Source organism: Ictalurus furcatus, chromosome 5, assembly GCF_023375685.1.
Source record: "Ictalurus furcatus strain D&B chromosome 5, Billie_1.0, whole genome shotgun sequence".
Classification (NCBI taxonomy): Eukaryota; Metazoa; Chordata; class Actinopteri; order Siluriformes; family Ictaluridae; genus Ictalurus; species Ictalurus furcatus.
Window position 1 is genome coordinate 19,899,389 of NC_071259.1, and position 15,632 is coordinate 19,915,020.

Genomic DNA, 15,632 nt, shown 5'->3' on the forward strand with positions numbered 1-15,632 from the left:
TCACCAGGAAAATCTAGCTAACTAGACAATATTTATTTTCCCACCTTTAGCACCTCACCACCATTTTTTTTTTTTGCTCTACCTAATTAATTTAACCAACATTACAAAGACAGTGGAAAGTATTACAACTTAAACCCGTACTCTCTTTTTGTCACGTTAACCTTGTGAAGAACTTTTGGCCTAGACATTACTGAGCTAGCTAATTTCCGTTAGCCACTGACTGTCTGCACCTGTTACCCGGCATTAACATTCACCGAATACATGAAGAAAAGAAAAGAAGCTAGCTAACCCTAACTCGGAGCCTCAGATAAAGTGCAGACTCAGAATTATAGAATAAATTCGGTCCATATTTTACAGCCAACATAAACACATGACACTAGTAGTGTAACGCCAACACTGAGGAAGCAGTACATGATATTCATTGTTGCAGCCGTCGCGATAGGCAAAGTTAATTATCACTCGCTGAGTTACTGTTTTCCATTTAATACATTTTTGAGGGCTCCTTGCCTAAATATCACAAACTCGGCCAGGCATTTTCAGCAGCATTAACGCTAAATAGTGATGAACACCGACTTACCTGTGGTCATTTGGTTTCCTCGCCTCAGGACTCTGACTCTGCTTGGATGATGGATGATGACGTCGGCAGTGCAGTCCGCAATGTGATTGGACAATAATTTAGCACATGTTGTGTTGGTCACTCGTGTGATATTTTTTAAATTTTTTAACACATTTATTGGATAATTTAACGCAACATGTGTTGAAACTTTCTGAGAGTGTAGATTTCTGGGCTGAACTTGCAGCTACCCTCATACATAGCCTCTGTCTCTGTTCTGCTAGAATGAAAATGGCTATGCTGGCAACGCTGAGTCCTCAGACCGCCGCTCTTCCGTGGTCTCCACACCGACAGGTTCGTCTGCTGCTGTGTCAGGAGAAGGCTTCTCCAATGGAGGCCTGAGTCACAGGAATTCACTAACCAGAACACCAAATGGCAGCAGCATCTTAGAGCAGGAGAAGTTTAGAAGAGGAGAAAACAGACGCTCCTCCCTCTATTTCCAGTACAAGAATGGTGTGATCGACCTGCCATCAAAGAGGTTAGGGACACTGTATTGTATGTGATTGTTTCTATAAAGTAAAAGGCAATCCCTGTAACCAATCAATCATAGTTTGATGGCTCAGGTAGGAAGAACTCTCAGATCACAACACAAACACAAACTTATAAAGCTATTTAATATTGCAGGCTTCATTATCTGTTTTTTTTATGCTTTTTATTCATGGTTGTAAGTGAAAAGCTTTGTCATTAGTATGAATAAACCTCTGCACTGTACTGACCTGAAAGCACACATTTAAAACAAATCAATAACAAGTATGATCCATTTTTGCAATGCATAATGACATTTAATTTGTTAGACAATCAATTATTGCAGTAGCTAGAAACTAAACTAACTAGTAACACAAGCCTTCAAATATTATTAGCTTTTGCAGTTTTTTCCACTATTTCAAAAATGTGTTTGTGAATAACCAGAAGTCATATGACTATTCTTCAATAATATACCAAAATAATTTACAAAAAAACCTCCCAAACATTATCACTATAATCAAATTGCCACATATAGTATCACTTATGAATGTGGCACAAATCTGATTTAAAAACATTGCATTTTTGTATTCATGCAGCTCTAAAATATCAGATCTATGTCACATTCTCAAAAAAAAAAAAAAAAAACGAACAGTTTTGTTACTTTAAGAGAAAATTTTGTTTGGAACCCCAGTCCTTATACTTTAATTATTTCTGCATTAAAGAGTGGGACTGAAAACAACTGAAAACAGATAAATACCTTCAACAATATCAGTATCTTTCACAGACACAGCTTAAAATTGATGTGGTGGACTGGTGAATTTATCTTGTCAACTGGCAAAAAATTTAAACAGTTTAAAATAAAACAGAAACCCATTTGGACAAACCACTGACAACCACCACAATGCTACATATATTTAAATTTACTGCATGTTCTGCTACAATCTGTGCGTGATTAATCACTCCTTATTTCCCCATGTACTCATTCTGCTGTAATAATTTCTCTATTAACTATCTATCTGTTCTTTTATAGATTATCATATTACAAGCATCCACGGTAAGTCCAGGATACAGCTTACAACTTATCAGTGTTTCCTTGTAATAAGGTTGTTTTTTGTACCATCGTCATGACATTGTGTTGCTTCACCCACCTCAGGAGAGACTCAAGGGACCAATTCAGCTCTTCACTCTCACAAAGTGTAGATGGAGAGGAGGGGTACCCTAGGGAGCAGCTTTTCTACAGGAGGGAAGAAGATGAGGAGGTCATAGCACCCAGAGACAGGTCTTCGTCTCTCCTCCTACACTCTATATCCTTATGGAAATGACTTGTACTGTAAATGGCACAATACATTCCAAAATATAAAAATAGCACATTGTAATATGTAGTTGTGTGGGTGTGGGTTAAAATCAAACTCCACCTCTGAGTTATAATTTGAATAATAATAAAAAGTTAATCTATATAGTAAATCTATAATAGTGCCTTTCTCAAAAGGTTGCTTTACAGAGTCCAACAGCAAGCAATTAACAAGTAAACAAATAATAAGAAGAACACAGACACAGCAGAGAAAGGCTTTGTGTAAACAAAGGTGAATTTATTTTCTTAGGGTGAGGTGGAAGTAACAGGGTGGTGGTGTAGGTGGTGTGAGCAGTGCCGGCTTTGTGAACGTAGGCGCTAGGGAGGTGTGTCTCAGTAGGCTACATGGGCCTGGCGTAGTGGTGTGGGCTGTTGGGTGGCGGTCCTGTGGGTGCTGGGGAAGAGAGCTCTCGGCGCGGCACAGGATGTGAGCTTTGCTGTCCCTGTAACAAAGAGACAGAAAGCAAGCAACATCAGGTGTGAGACAGAATCTGCTCAGCCTGCTGTAGCTGCAGCGCCCTGTGAGGGTGTGGAGTCTCCACAGTCATTATCAGTCGCCAGTCGTACTCTATTCATATTGCCCCTCTGCCATGTGCTCGCTTGCTCTCCAAAATGGTGGTGCTGAAATGGTGCTGTCCATTCAGCACCCCGTTGGCAGTCGTGTGAGGAGCGTGCAGTCCTTGGTGTGTGCAGACTGGAGGCCCGCCGTCACAATCACATACTGTATATTGTACACCAGCACATGCAATAAGAGTAGTACATTGATATGTCAGAAAATAGATCATGAAAACAACAGAAATAGTGAGTTGGTCACATCAGCAGCAGAACATATTCAGTTAGGAATGTGAATTTCATCATTTTCGATTTACACTGAGTAAATAATTAGGAAGGCTAGATAAAGCCTATAATAAAGCCAAATGCATTGATGTTTATTCATTAATTCATCTTCAGTAACCACTTATCCTGGTCAGGGTGACGGTGCATACAGAACCTATCTTGGGAACACTGGGTATGAGCCAGGAATACACCCTGGACACACATATTCACACCTACTGGCAATTTGAGTATAGCCAATGTACCTACAATATCTCACAAAAGTGAGTACACCCCTCACATTTTTGTAAATATTTGATTATAACTTTTCATGTGACAACACTGAAGAAATTACACTTTGCTACAATGTAAAGTAGTGAGTGTACAGCTTGTCTAACAGTCTAAATTTGCTGTCCCCTCAAAATAACTCAACACATAGCCATTAATGTCTAAACCGCTGGCAACAAAAGTGAGTACACCCCTAAGTGAAAATGTCCAAATTGGGCCCAATTAGCCATTTTCCCTCCCCGGTGTCATGTGACTTGTTAGTCTTACAAGGTCTCAGGTGTAAATGGGGAGCAGGTGTGTTAAGTTTGGTATCATCGCTCTCACACTCCCTCATACTGGTCACTGGAAGTTCAACATGGCACCTCATGGCAAATAACTCTCTGAGGATCTGAACAAAAGAATTGTTGCTCTACATAAAGATGGCCTAGGCTATAAGAAGATTGCCAAGACCCTGACACTGAGCTGTAGCACGGTGGCTAAGACCATACAGCGGTTTAACAGGACAGGTTCCACTCAGAACAGGCCTCGCCATGGTCGACCAAAGAAGTTGAGTGCACATGCTCAGCGTCATATCCAGAGGTTGTGTTTGGGAAATAGACGTATGAGTGCTGCCAGCATTGCTGCAGAGGTTGAAGGGGTGGGGGGTCAGCCTGTCAGTGCTCAGACCATATGCCGCACACTGCATCAAATTGGTTGCATGGCTGGCATCCCAGAAGGAAGCCTCTTCTAAAGATGATGCACAAGAAAGCCCGCAAACAGTTTGCTGAAGACAAACAGACTAAGGACATGGATTACTGGAACCATGTCCTGTGGTCTGTTGAGACCAAAATAACCTAATTTGTTCAGATGGTGTCAAGCGTGTGTGGCGGCAACCAGGTGAGGAGTACAAAGACAAGTGTGTCTTGCCTACAGTCAAGCATGGTGGTGGGAGTGTCATGGTCTGGGGCTGCATGAGTGCTGCCAGCACTGGGGAGCTACAGTTCATTGAGGGAACCATGAACGCCAACATGTACTGTTACATACTGAAGCAGAGCATGATCCCCTCCCTTCAGAGACTGGGTCGCAGGGCAGTATTCAAGCATGATAACGACCCCAAACACACCTCCAAGATGACCACTGCCATGCTAAAGAAGCTGAGGGTGAAGGTGATGGACTAAACCCTATTGAGCATCTGTGGGGCATCCTCAAACGGAAGGTGGAGGAGCACAAGGTCTCTAACATCCACCAGCTCCATGATGTCGTCATGCAGGAGTGGAAGAGGACTCCAGTGGCAACCTCTGAAGCTCTGGTGAACTCCATGCCCAAGAGGGTTAAGGCAGTGTTGGAAAATAATGGTGGCCACACAAAATATTGACACTTTGGGCCCAATGTGGACATTTTCACTTAGGGGTGTACTCACTTTTGTTGCCAGCAGTTTAGACATTAATGGCTGTGTTTTCAGTTATTTTGAGGGGACAGCAAATTTACACTGTTAGACAAGCTGTACACTCACTACTTTACATTGTAGCAAAGTGTAATTTCTTCAGTGTTGTCACGTGAAAAGGTATAATCAAATATTTACAAAAATGTGAGGGGTGTACTCACTTTTGTGAGATACTGTACATACGTCTTTGGGAGGTGGAAGGAAATGGGAAAACCCAATGGAAACCCACATGGACACAGATAGAACACAGAAACTCCATAAAGACATTGACCCGAGCTCAGAATCGAACTAGGGACCCTGGAGCTGTGAGGCGGCAACACTACCTGCTAAAAACCTAGTATTATGTTTGTTAAAGTCTTTTACCAAACTGACAGCAATGACCCAGATACTGTGAAACAAACGTGATCTGTGTTGTTTTGATCTATGACTGTGTCCTTCAGAATTATTTCCCTTTTTATCTTTCCTCAGGCATGGTTACCCAGACGAAATCCCCATGCATGCTGGCCATCGAGCTCATGGGTATGATGGACAGCCTGCATACACTAACCAGTATGGCAGCAGTTATGGCGAGGTCAGAAGGTCAGCCAGAAGACGACTCCTGCCTGCAACCCCCACTGGTACAATCAATAATCCCTTTAACTCTGTCTCTTTGTGCATATACTTGCCCTTTCACTAAATTGTTCCTCTGAGCATTGCAGTAAGTGGAGAATGTTAAGACAAATCTGTTAAATCATACCCACTATCATATATTTGCAACTCAGTGTCACAGTTTTTATTACATTTATTACATTACATAGTTTTTATTGTCATTATTTTCATAATATATATTCACACTCAGTGGCCACTTTATTAAGTATAGTTGTACTTTGTAGATGAACAATCACTGACAGTAGTCCATCTGTCAGCCAACCTCTACAACAGGGAGATTCGACTAAACAGTATGAAAAAAGTGTAGTTACAGTATATAAAATTCCTTGCTTACAAAATCTGGATAAGAAACTAACATGCAACATGACCAAATCGCGACAATATTTCCTTTTAATGCTATCAATTATTAGTTCCTGCCTATAAATAAGACATCAATTTGAAGCTGTTCTTTTGTTTCGCATTGCCATTTCTTGTTACCACTTTTGAATAGGGACATGGACAATAGACATGAGTTTTGAAATGCATACATATCTGTCTACTTGTCTTTAAACGGTGATCTTTTTTTCATTTATTTTTTTTTTGTTTTGTTTTATTAAACAAAGAAACTCATACTGATCAAGTTTTTAACTGTATGTTCATGAGGTGACTTGAATGTAGTATTATCTACTAAAGTGGCCAGTTAAGTGTGCACAGTGTCGATGCACCAAACATTACCATTACACACTATGAATACCATTATCATTGCTATATCCATATTACCATATCACACACATAAATTTTTGTGTAAAGTTGTGTGTGAATGTTTTTATAGGCCTAAAGAAAAACAATTCTTCCAGATTTTAGAGATGCACCAATAACAAATTTCTCAGCCGATACCGATAACCGATTATTCAATGATATCGGCCAATACCGATAACCAATACCGATTGGTTCTGCCTTTTATGTCTTCTTTTAAATGAATAATAATTAATAATAATTAATTCTGAAGGAAATGCAAATAAAAACTTTATTCTCTCCATTTCAACAAGTTGTTTCACAGTAACTGGTCTCATAAACAGAAAACACATTACTCTAATTAACATTAACACATGAACTCAATTCTGAAGATTAAAAGTAAGATTCCTTAACTTATTGAATGTTATTAATTCATATTAACTGTATTAATTGACTGAATTCTAAAAAACCTCCTGTTAGGCTTCACACTCACTCTCCACAAACAAAAGCATTTCTAATCCATCACTGAACATCAAACTGGTGATATATAATATAATATAACTTTTATATATATATATATATATATATATATATATATATATATATATATATATATATATATATATATATATATATATATATATATATATTAACATTATACTACTCTACAAATATATTTTTCTGTGCAATATGTACTTTTTTTGTCAACTCATCTTCATTTAAATCTTTCAACGGTGTACTGGTTCTTTAATTCAGCGCGAACAGCTCGAAACTCCTGCTTCACTGCTGCAGCGTCCAGTGTAAAATTTCACGAAATGAGAACAAAAGGGCAAAAAAAAAAATTCTCAAGAGGCAGAAGTGGAAGCTGTTTTGACTCAGGTCAAGTGATTGAAAATCCCTACTGAAACTCTTAAAATGAGACAATGTGGACACCGTCGCAACAAGTGCCAACTGTCTATTTTCCATATCTGTCAGGCCGGAAGTCATCTTTTACCATCCAGTGTTTGAGAAGACAGGGGAGCAGTGATGATCTCCCCATCCCAGGCACCTACCACCAGAATTTCCCTCCGTGCCGAGCACGCTCTCAGGTAACTCTTCCTGTATTAGATATACATACGCAGTCATGTACTCCATGGGCATTCTATATTGCTTTTTTATTTGCCTATTCAATATTTAGTTTACATTATTACTGTATATTTTGTAGGATCTGTTTCTGTTAGAGAGCTACATAGTGTCATGATATAGGGATGCAGGAAAATAATTAAAATCATGACCTTTATTAGTATTTCAATGCAATTTGATTCAAGAACAACTTCCACTCTGCCACTATTCTTCCTTATTCACTGTGACCATAGGCATTGTACCACATGAGCTTACGCACAGACCTGAAGTGTGAGAAGAGTAAGGAGACAATTTAGCTTAATTTAGGTAATATTATATTGCTGGTTTTCTTGTTCTCCTTGGGAGGACACACTGCATTCATGGAACACTAATATGATTAAAGTGCTATACTAAACAGTGGTTATTTTTTTGCTCAGAATTTCAGCTATTGTAGTAAAAATGTGCCATTAAATCAATAATACAAAATTTAGACAAGCCGTCATTCACAATCATCTGCTAGAATAATGTTGCAACAGTCTGCTAGAGTATTGTAGCAATTTAATAAATATGCAGTACACATTATTCCTTACAAAATTATTCAAAGGATCAAGAGTGACACTCATAGTCACAGCAAGTGGGCTGTCCTGAAAAGGCTTTTCTTGTGCATAACTCAGAACATTTTTGTATTTACAGGATTTGGAGAAGGTTATTCATGCTTTTATTATTTCTTGCTTAGATTACTGTAATTCATTATACTTGGGTCTTCCTCAGTCATCTGTGGCTCGTCTTCAGATGGTTCAGAATGCAGCTGCAAGGCTGTTGACCAGGGCAAAGAAGTTTGATCGTGTCACCCCAATTTTAGCATCGCTTCATTGGCTCCCAGTCCGTTTTAGGATTCAGTTTAAGGTTCTGATGTTTGTTTTTAAAACTCTTAATAATCAAGCTCCTTCCTATCTCGAGGATCTTCTTAAACCACATTCATCAAACAGATTTCTAAGATCTTCTGATAGGTTTCTTTTGCATGTCCCTCGTTCCTGGTTAAAAACAAAGGGGGATAGAGCTTTTGCTGTTGCTGCACCCCGTCTATGGACTCAACTGCCACTGGACATCCGCCTTGCACCTTCTATTACCACTTTTAAAAATAGGCTTAAAACATATCTCTTCTGCCAGGCTTTTTGATCAAATTTTTAATTGTTTAAACAAATTTTTAATCAATTTTTTCTATTGTCTATTGTCTGTTTTTATTTGGTTTAATTCTGTTTCTATTTTACTTTCCTTACTCTGTTCAGCACTTTGGTGAGCTTTGCTGTGTGAAACGTGCTATATAAAGAAGTTTTACTTACTTACTATAGCTGGCCATGCATGCCTCAAACTTGGCTGGCTTGGCATGTAGCTACCGTTTAATGAAAACCCAAAACAAGTTATTCCTTTTTCATCAGTTGTGCAGCCCTTGCATGTCAAATTAATATAATACAAGGCGCTTGTAGGCAAAATTACCTCTTTATTATCATCTCTCCCTTTGTCTCCCTCGCTCTCTCTTCCTATCTTTCCCCTCAGGCGTATGGCAGTTATGACTCACGCCACAGCAGCAGCTGTTCTTCCACAGGCTCCACGGCCTCCTGGGCAAACCCCAGCCCCCGCCGCAGTCGTCTTCTTTATGCCCCCCTCATACTAGTAGAGAATGAGAGGTCAGCTGGCACAAGCAGCATGGGCCTCTGGCAGAAGAAGGCTGAGGATGGTGCTAGTGTGCCTGTGGCAGGGAGAGTGGCCTACACCACCCTGAGAGTGCCTACACAGCTCAACCCGCACTACAGCGAGAAGAGAGGCAGTGCTGACAGCCTGGTGGAGGCGGTAAGACATGAGAGAGTCAACACAATTCTAAATATACTGTATTATATTTCTGAGCTTATCTATTTTCCTACTTTTCATCACACTGGATATTAAGAGATAAATTCTGAAAGTAGATACAATACTTTATTATTGATTATACATTTTATTTGATAAAATACCTCATGCTTAACAAGAAATGCATAACTTGTACTGTTAATTGAAGTGACCATACTCATAGTTGCATTCAGTCGGTCTTTCATACAGTATCACTGTGGAGAAATTTTAGCCCACTCTTCCTAAACTTTCACCTTCACACCACACTGCCATATTGTATGCCTGTTCATTTTCTTAGTGTAAGATATTGCAATTTGTTTTACACTAGCCAAACAAGGACCCATTTAATATCTTGTCATAGGATACTGAGTTCCTCTTAGCCAATGTGAAATGAGCATTTATGTTTTTGGCTTTTATTTTACTCTGCCACGTGCTACATGAATATGTACAGGTACATCTCAAAAAATTTGAATATCATGGAAAAGTTCATTTTTTTTCAAAAGGTGGACCTTTCTAGATATTCTAGATTCATTACACATAAAGTGAAATATTTCAAGCCTTTTTTTGTTTTAATCTTGATGATTACAGCTTACAGCTCATGGAAATCAAAAATCCAGTATCTCAAAATATTAGAATAAATAATTTATAATACAGAATTGTCGACCTTCTGGAAAGTATGTTCATTTATGCACTCAATACTTGGTCAGAGCTCTTTTTGCACAAATTACTGCATCAATGCGGCGTGGCATGCGTCAGCCTGTGGCACTGCTGAGGTGTTGTGGAAGCCCAGGTTGCTTTGATAGCGGCCTTCAGCTCGTCTGTATTGTTGGGTCTGGTGTCTCTTATAGATTCTCTATGGGGTTCAGGTCAGGTGAGTTGACTGGCCAATCAAGCACAGTAATACCATGGTCAGCAAACCAGTTACTAGTAGTTTTGACACTGTGGGCAGGTACCAAGTCCTGCTGGAAAAGGAAATCAGCATCTCCATAAAGCTTTTCAGCAGATGGAAGCATGAAGTGCTCTAAAATCTCCTGGTAGACGCTGCATTGACTCTTGACTCTATTGACTCATCTGTGGAAACTTCACACTGGATGTCAAGAAAGTTGGATTCTGTGCCTCTCCTCTCTTCCTCCAGACTCTGGGACCTTGATTTCCAAATGAAATGCAAAATTTACTTTCATCTGAAAAGAGGACTTTGGACCACTAAACAACGTTCCAGTTCTTTTTCTCCTTAGCCCACGTAAGACGCATATGCATAAAATAACATACTTTTCAGAAGGTCGGCATTTCTATATTATAAATTCTTTATTCTAATATTTTGAGATACTGGATTTTTGATTTCCATGAGCTGTAAGCTGTAATCATCAAGATTTCCAAATTCTTTATATTCTTAATTTTTTTATTTTCTTTATTTGGAGCTGATTTGAGTAAAGGATAAATAGTTTTCGCAGCAGTGCCATGTATTATGTGCTAAATTCTAAAATGTAAACACCTTTCCTCAGGTACTCATCTCCGAGGGCCTTGGCCTATACGCCAAGGACCCCAAGTTTGTTGCCTTTGCCAAGCAAGAGATTGCAGATGCTTGTCACATGACCATAGATGAAATGGAGAGTGCAGCCAGTGACCTGCTAAGTCGAGGCAGCACAGGGAGCTCTGGAGGCGGCTTCCTCAATCACACAGACTTGGGAGGGATCTACAGTGACGAGGAACTCGTCAGGAGCCATGATGAGGATGAGCTTGCTGATGAGATGACATGTGTTACCTCCTTCTGACTCTCACATCGATGAAGCCAGTCAGAAATTGAATGGGTCAAGGAAGAGGATAGTCAAGGAAGCAAGCACAGGCAGGCCACTGAGGTAGCCAGTGACTCTGTCAGAGAGGCAGAGAATTGAAGCTGTAGGTTATACAAGCAAGGTAAAAGTGAAGTAGGTTACTGAAAAAAGAAAGATCATGGTTTCTTTGAAGGTATACGGATGAATTCCAGAGAGACGTTTTTTTTTTTTTTTTTTTTTTTAAATACCAGAAATCATGTTGAATAAGATTGATACAGAGTTGCCAGCATACTATGTAGACCTATCTAGCATTATCTTGCACTTTCTTGGTCCTACAGAACAGCATTAATTTGCCAGTGCACGGATTCTATGAGATGCTTGATGTGCTGTGCAGAAATGATTTGTTGGCAGTTGCAAATTGCATGGCTGCACAGCCTTGCTGTAGCCTTTCCCCTGCATCCCCATGATTCTGGGTAGGGTTCTGAGGACTGTGCAGTCTGCTGAAGCAGTGAAACTCACTGTCTTGTAAGTGGAACCATGTGACAATAAGTGCCTTGAAACAGGATTCATTATCATCCTGGAAGTGTTGATCTCGGTGTGTATAATCTGTAGTTATGAAGGTTATGCCGTTCAAATGTTCCTCAGTGGATCTCAAGGGCCCTGATGTGCTTTAAAGCGGACTTGTTGTGCCCAGTACACTGTTCAGTCCAACACTAACTGATGCAAGAAGTGCTAGCCTGCCTGATATCACATGACGTATGGAATTTATATTGTGTAAAGGTGAAAGATTTGTACCTAATAAAGTGGAAACTTAATTGTACATGATGTTAAATATGTTTTTACTTTCTGCTCTATATCTGAACAAATTCATAAAATGTTTAAAGTAATTCTGCTGCTTATCTAATACAAAGCAATACTTTGTGTATGAGTGTATGAAATCCCAAATGTTAACATTGAACTTTTATGTTTTTACAAATGATCACTGCACATCATTTTCCACGGTTCACGACTGTACATTTTTCTGTTGTGTTTTTATTTTTCCTGTGATTGTTTTATAAAACCTTGACTCTACCGGCTTTTATAAAAACAAGTTTAGTGTATGAGACCGGTCAAATCGGAACCGAGTACAGCTGAGTATTTTGGTTTATTTTATTTAAATTGTTTGCAACTTCTTTGCTTTACTTGTTCTTTAACATATTTACTTCAACTTATTCTTCACATTTATTTATTTATTTATTCACAAATATTTACAATGATGTTGTTCTCTCTGAACAGAACTAGAGCTTTTATTTATTTATTTATTTATTTATTTATTTATTTATTTTTAGCTGTATCGGCTTATGTCAGGCTTGATGTGAATAAGAATAGCTACCATGTTTAATTGTAGGGTCAGTCGTATAATGTTTTCTTGAAATGAATTACAAAGAGATATCTGATTTTCCTTTCTTTTGAGACTTTTACACGCGCTACAGGCCAAAAGTATGAAAACAGAAATATTTAACGTTTCAAAGTACTCCTGCCTTGTGTCCAGCGTTCTAGGATCCACTGTGACCTGACCAGGAGAAAGCTGTTACTGAAGATGAATGAATGAAATTATTTTACAATTAATTCAGTTTAACTAAACAAAATCAATATAAATATGAATTTAAATGATTTAGATGTATACTGATGTAGACACTTCAGAAAACTGTTTTGTCCTGTGTTGATATTACTGTTCACTTACAAAAAAAAATAATAATTGCACTGCTCCCAAACCTATGGCCTAAAGTGAAACTCATTATATATACCAGTTCTTCTGGAATTGAAATATGTAAATACTTGTCTATATCATAGTAGATGTTCTATATCATTGTAAAAGTTAAAGACATCTATCAAAGATTTTTGGGAAAATTATATTGTCCTGAGAGCAGAGCCACAGTCTGTCTGTTGCATTTTCATTGACTCCACGAGTGATTTATTCTCCTCTTTTCTACCATCTGTGAAATAAACTTACATGAAGGTATTTATGAACAATGTTTAGCATAATATCCACAGTTACCTGATTATTTTGAAAAGTAGCATGATTTTCTTTTTAATATTTGAAGAACATTAATCCTCTGGACAGAATACAGGGTGCCACAGTTACCAGAGTTTTACCTCTGAGCCATTATATTATATTATATTATATTATATTATATTACATTACATTACACATTGTAGAAAGTGGCAGAGAACATCACCTTTAATACCATCAACGATCAAATAAGCCCAGAGCAGTAAAACAGTGGTTTAAAAAAAATAATCACATGAAAATAACACTTTTGAGGATTTTAATGGTACTATATAAATAATAATAATTTAGGATTTAGTGTCCTATGGAGGCCTGTGGGAGTTTCTGGGAATTTTTCTTTTTCTCTAAAGCGATTAATCTGCTTCAGTCTCATATTTACGTAACTATATATATGATTTACACATACATATCGTACATATATAAAAACAGTGGATAATTCAAGGTCTGTGAAGATGTTCATCATCTCTACAGACGCAGGTCGAGTCATCGCTTTGTGCTTTGCGCACTAAACACGCCTTCCTCGTCGGGTTGCCAGATTGTAACCGCTCTTTTAAACCACAGTATTCTCAGGGTAGATGCAGACCAGCCTAACTGTGTTGGAGCAGCATTGACATTTTATTATAATTGATGGACACCGTGACAGGAAGACTGCACAATTATAATTATATAATTACCTGTATCGAGAGAGTAATTTATTGAAATTTGTGTCACAACAGCCACAACACAAGACTGACAGGGAGGATTAAGACTTAACAGTTCCAAGACATTAAAGATAAACTAGCTCAATAAACTCACAAATAAGAGGGAATAAAAATATACATATAAATAGCTTTCCAAGTTATTTGCAGACTAAGATTCCTGTACAGATTAACGGGATGAAATATGAGACTACCTTGCTGTTGGTCCACCAGTCCGGTCTGTTGTTGAGGTGGACCTCAAGGTATTTATAATCACTGACCACCATGATTTCCTCTCCCTTGATGAAGACGGGTTGGGTTACCGTTTTCTTCCTCCTATAGTCTACCACCAACTCCTTGGTCTTGGACATGTTGAGTAGCAGTTTGTTGTTCTTGCACCACTCCACAAATCTGTCCACCATCATCCTGTACTCCACCTCCTGCCCATCCTTAATACATCCTATCTCCGCAGAGTCACCAGAGAACTTCTGCAAGTGGTGTGACTCAGTGCCATATTGGAAGTCCGAGGTGTAGAGTGTGAACAGGAATGAAGACAGATTTACCTCCCATTTAGACATGCTGCTACCCAGTCTGTCAGACAGGTAGTCTGTGATCCAGGATATGGTGGCCCTATAATTTATAAATTATAATCCGCCCCACTGCCCTGCGATGGACTGGCACCCTGTCCAGGGTGTACCCCGCCTTGTGCCCGATGCTCCCTGGGATAGGCTCCAGGTTTCCCCATGACCCTGAAAAGGAGTAAGCGGTTGAAGATGGATGGATGGATGGATGGATGGAATCCGCCCCACATCCAATGTAACACCACGCAGAATACATGCAGATAGCTAATAACCAAATGTAAAATGAGATATATGATATTTTAAACTGTAAATCAGGGCTTACAAAAAGTGATAATGGTTAACAAAAATGTAGAAATAAGTGTCAAACACCAGACAGTCTTTTTTTTTCATTCAGCAGTAGAATATGCTATGTGCAGTGGAGAGCAAGAAACTATGAGAGGCCACTGCAGTTTTAACGTCTACAACACAGAAACAAAACATTTAGGAAGAACATTTTATATTCTGAGATTGGCTGTTGTCTAAATGGAGGCTCTTCTGGCACTGTTCAATGACATGAAGCAGGGGTGCTGCATTTGAGGCCAAATTAGACATAGAGACCCATAGAGACCCCAGAAAACAAACAAACAGTGTATTAAGCTGCTTGTTGGGCCAGGTGTATTAAACTGTTAGGGGACCTGAAATTCTTACTGGTGACCCTGATGTGGTTTTTAAACATTTCACATCTTATGTTTCACATATTTTTCACATGTGCCCATCACATGACAATCACATGTGAAACACTTATGATCCATCCATTTTCCATACCTCTTATCTATACTTGGAACCTATCCCAGGGAACTCAGGGCACAAGGCGCTGCCAATCAGCTCTTTCATGTCTTTGGACTGGCAGAGGAAACCAGAGTACCCAGAGGAAACCCTTGAGGCACTGGGAGAACATGCAAACTCAACACATGCAAGGCAGAGGTGGGATTCGAACCCCCAACCCTGGAGGTATGAAGCAAAACAACTAAGCCACCATTCCCCCCACACTTATGATCATGTGAAATTTATTTGATTTTTCCACAAGGGCTGTAAATCAGATTTTTCATAGACAGAAGGTCATCATTGCACTTCACTATTCAAGGGTACAATTACAATTTGATTTTGATAGAGATGATTTTGAAAAAAAGAAAAAAAAATAGGCTATCATGAATATTTTTCAGCCCAATAGGCCAACTGGGGATAAAAACAGTCCAATCTGGCAACCCCACTT

At 39.0% G+C, this 15,632-nt stretch overlaps 1 protein-coding gene across 1 annotated transcript in view; it reads left to right on the plus strand.

Annotated features, from left to right (window-relative positions):
* The window catches only part of cacna1fb (calcium channel, voltage-dependent, L type, alpha 1F subunit), a 62,114-nt gene extending 49,105 nt beyond the window's left edge, over positions 1–13,009 (plus strand). Inside the window, exons 42-48 of the mRNA XM_053625073.1 lie at positions 838–1,091; positions 2,109–2,132; positions 2,232–2,357; positions 5,422–5,570; positions 7,291–7,403; positions 8,974–9,267; positions 10,803–13,009. Of these exons, the coding sequence (XP_053481048.1) occupies positions 838–1,091; positions 2,109–2,132; positions 2,232–2,357; positions 5,422–5,570; positions 7,291–7,403; positions 8,974–9,267; positions 10,803–11,072 (1,230 nt within the window). The 3' untranslated portion in view covers positions 11,073–13,009. The remainder of the gene's footprint in view (positions 1–837; positions 1,092–2,108; positions 2,133–2,231; positions 2,358–5,421; positions 5,571–7,290; positions 7,404–8,973; positions 9,268–10,802) is intronic.
* The last annotated feature ends 2,623 nt before the right edge of the window (positions 13,010–15,632 follow it).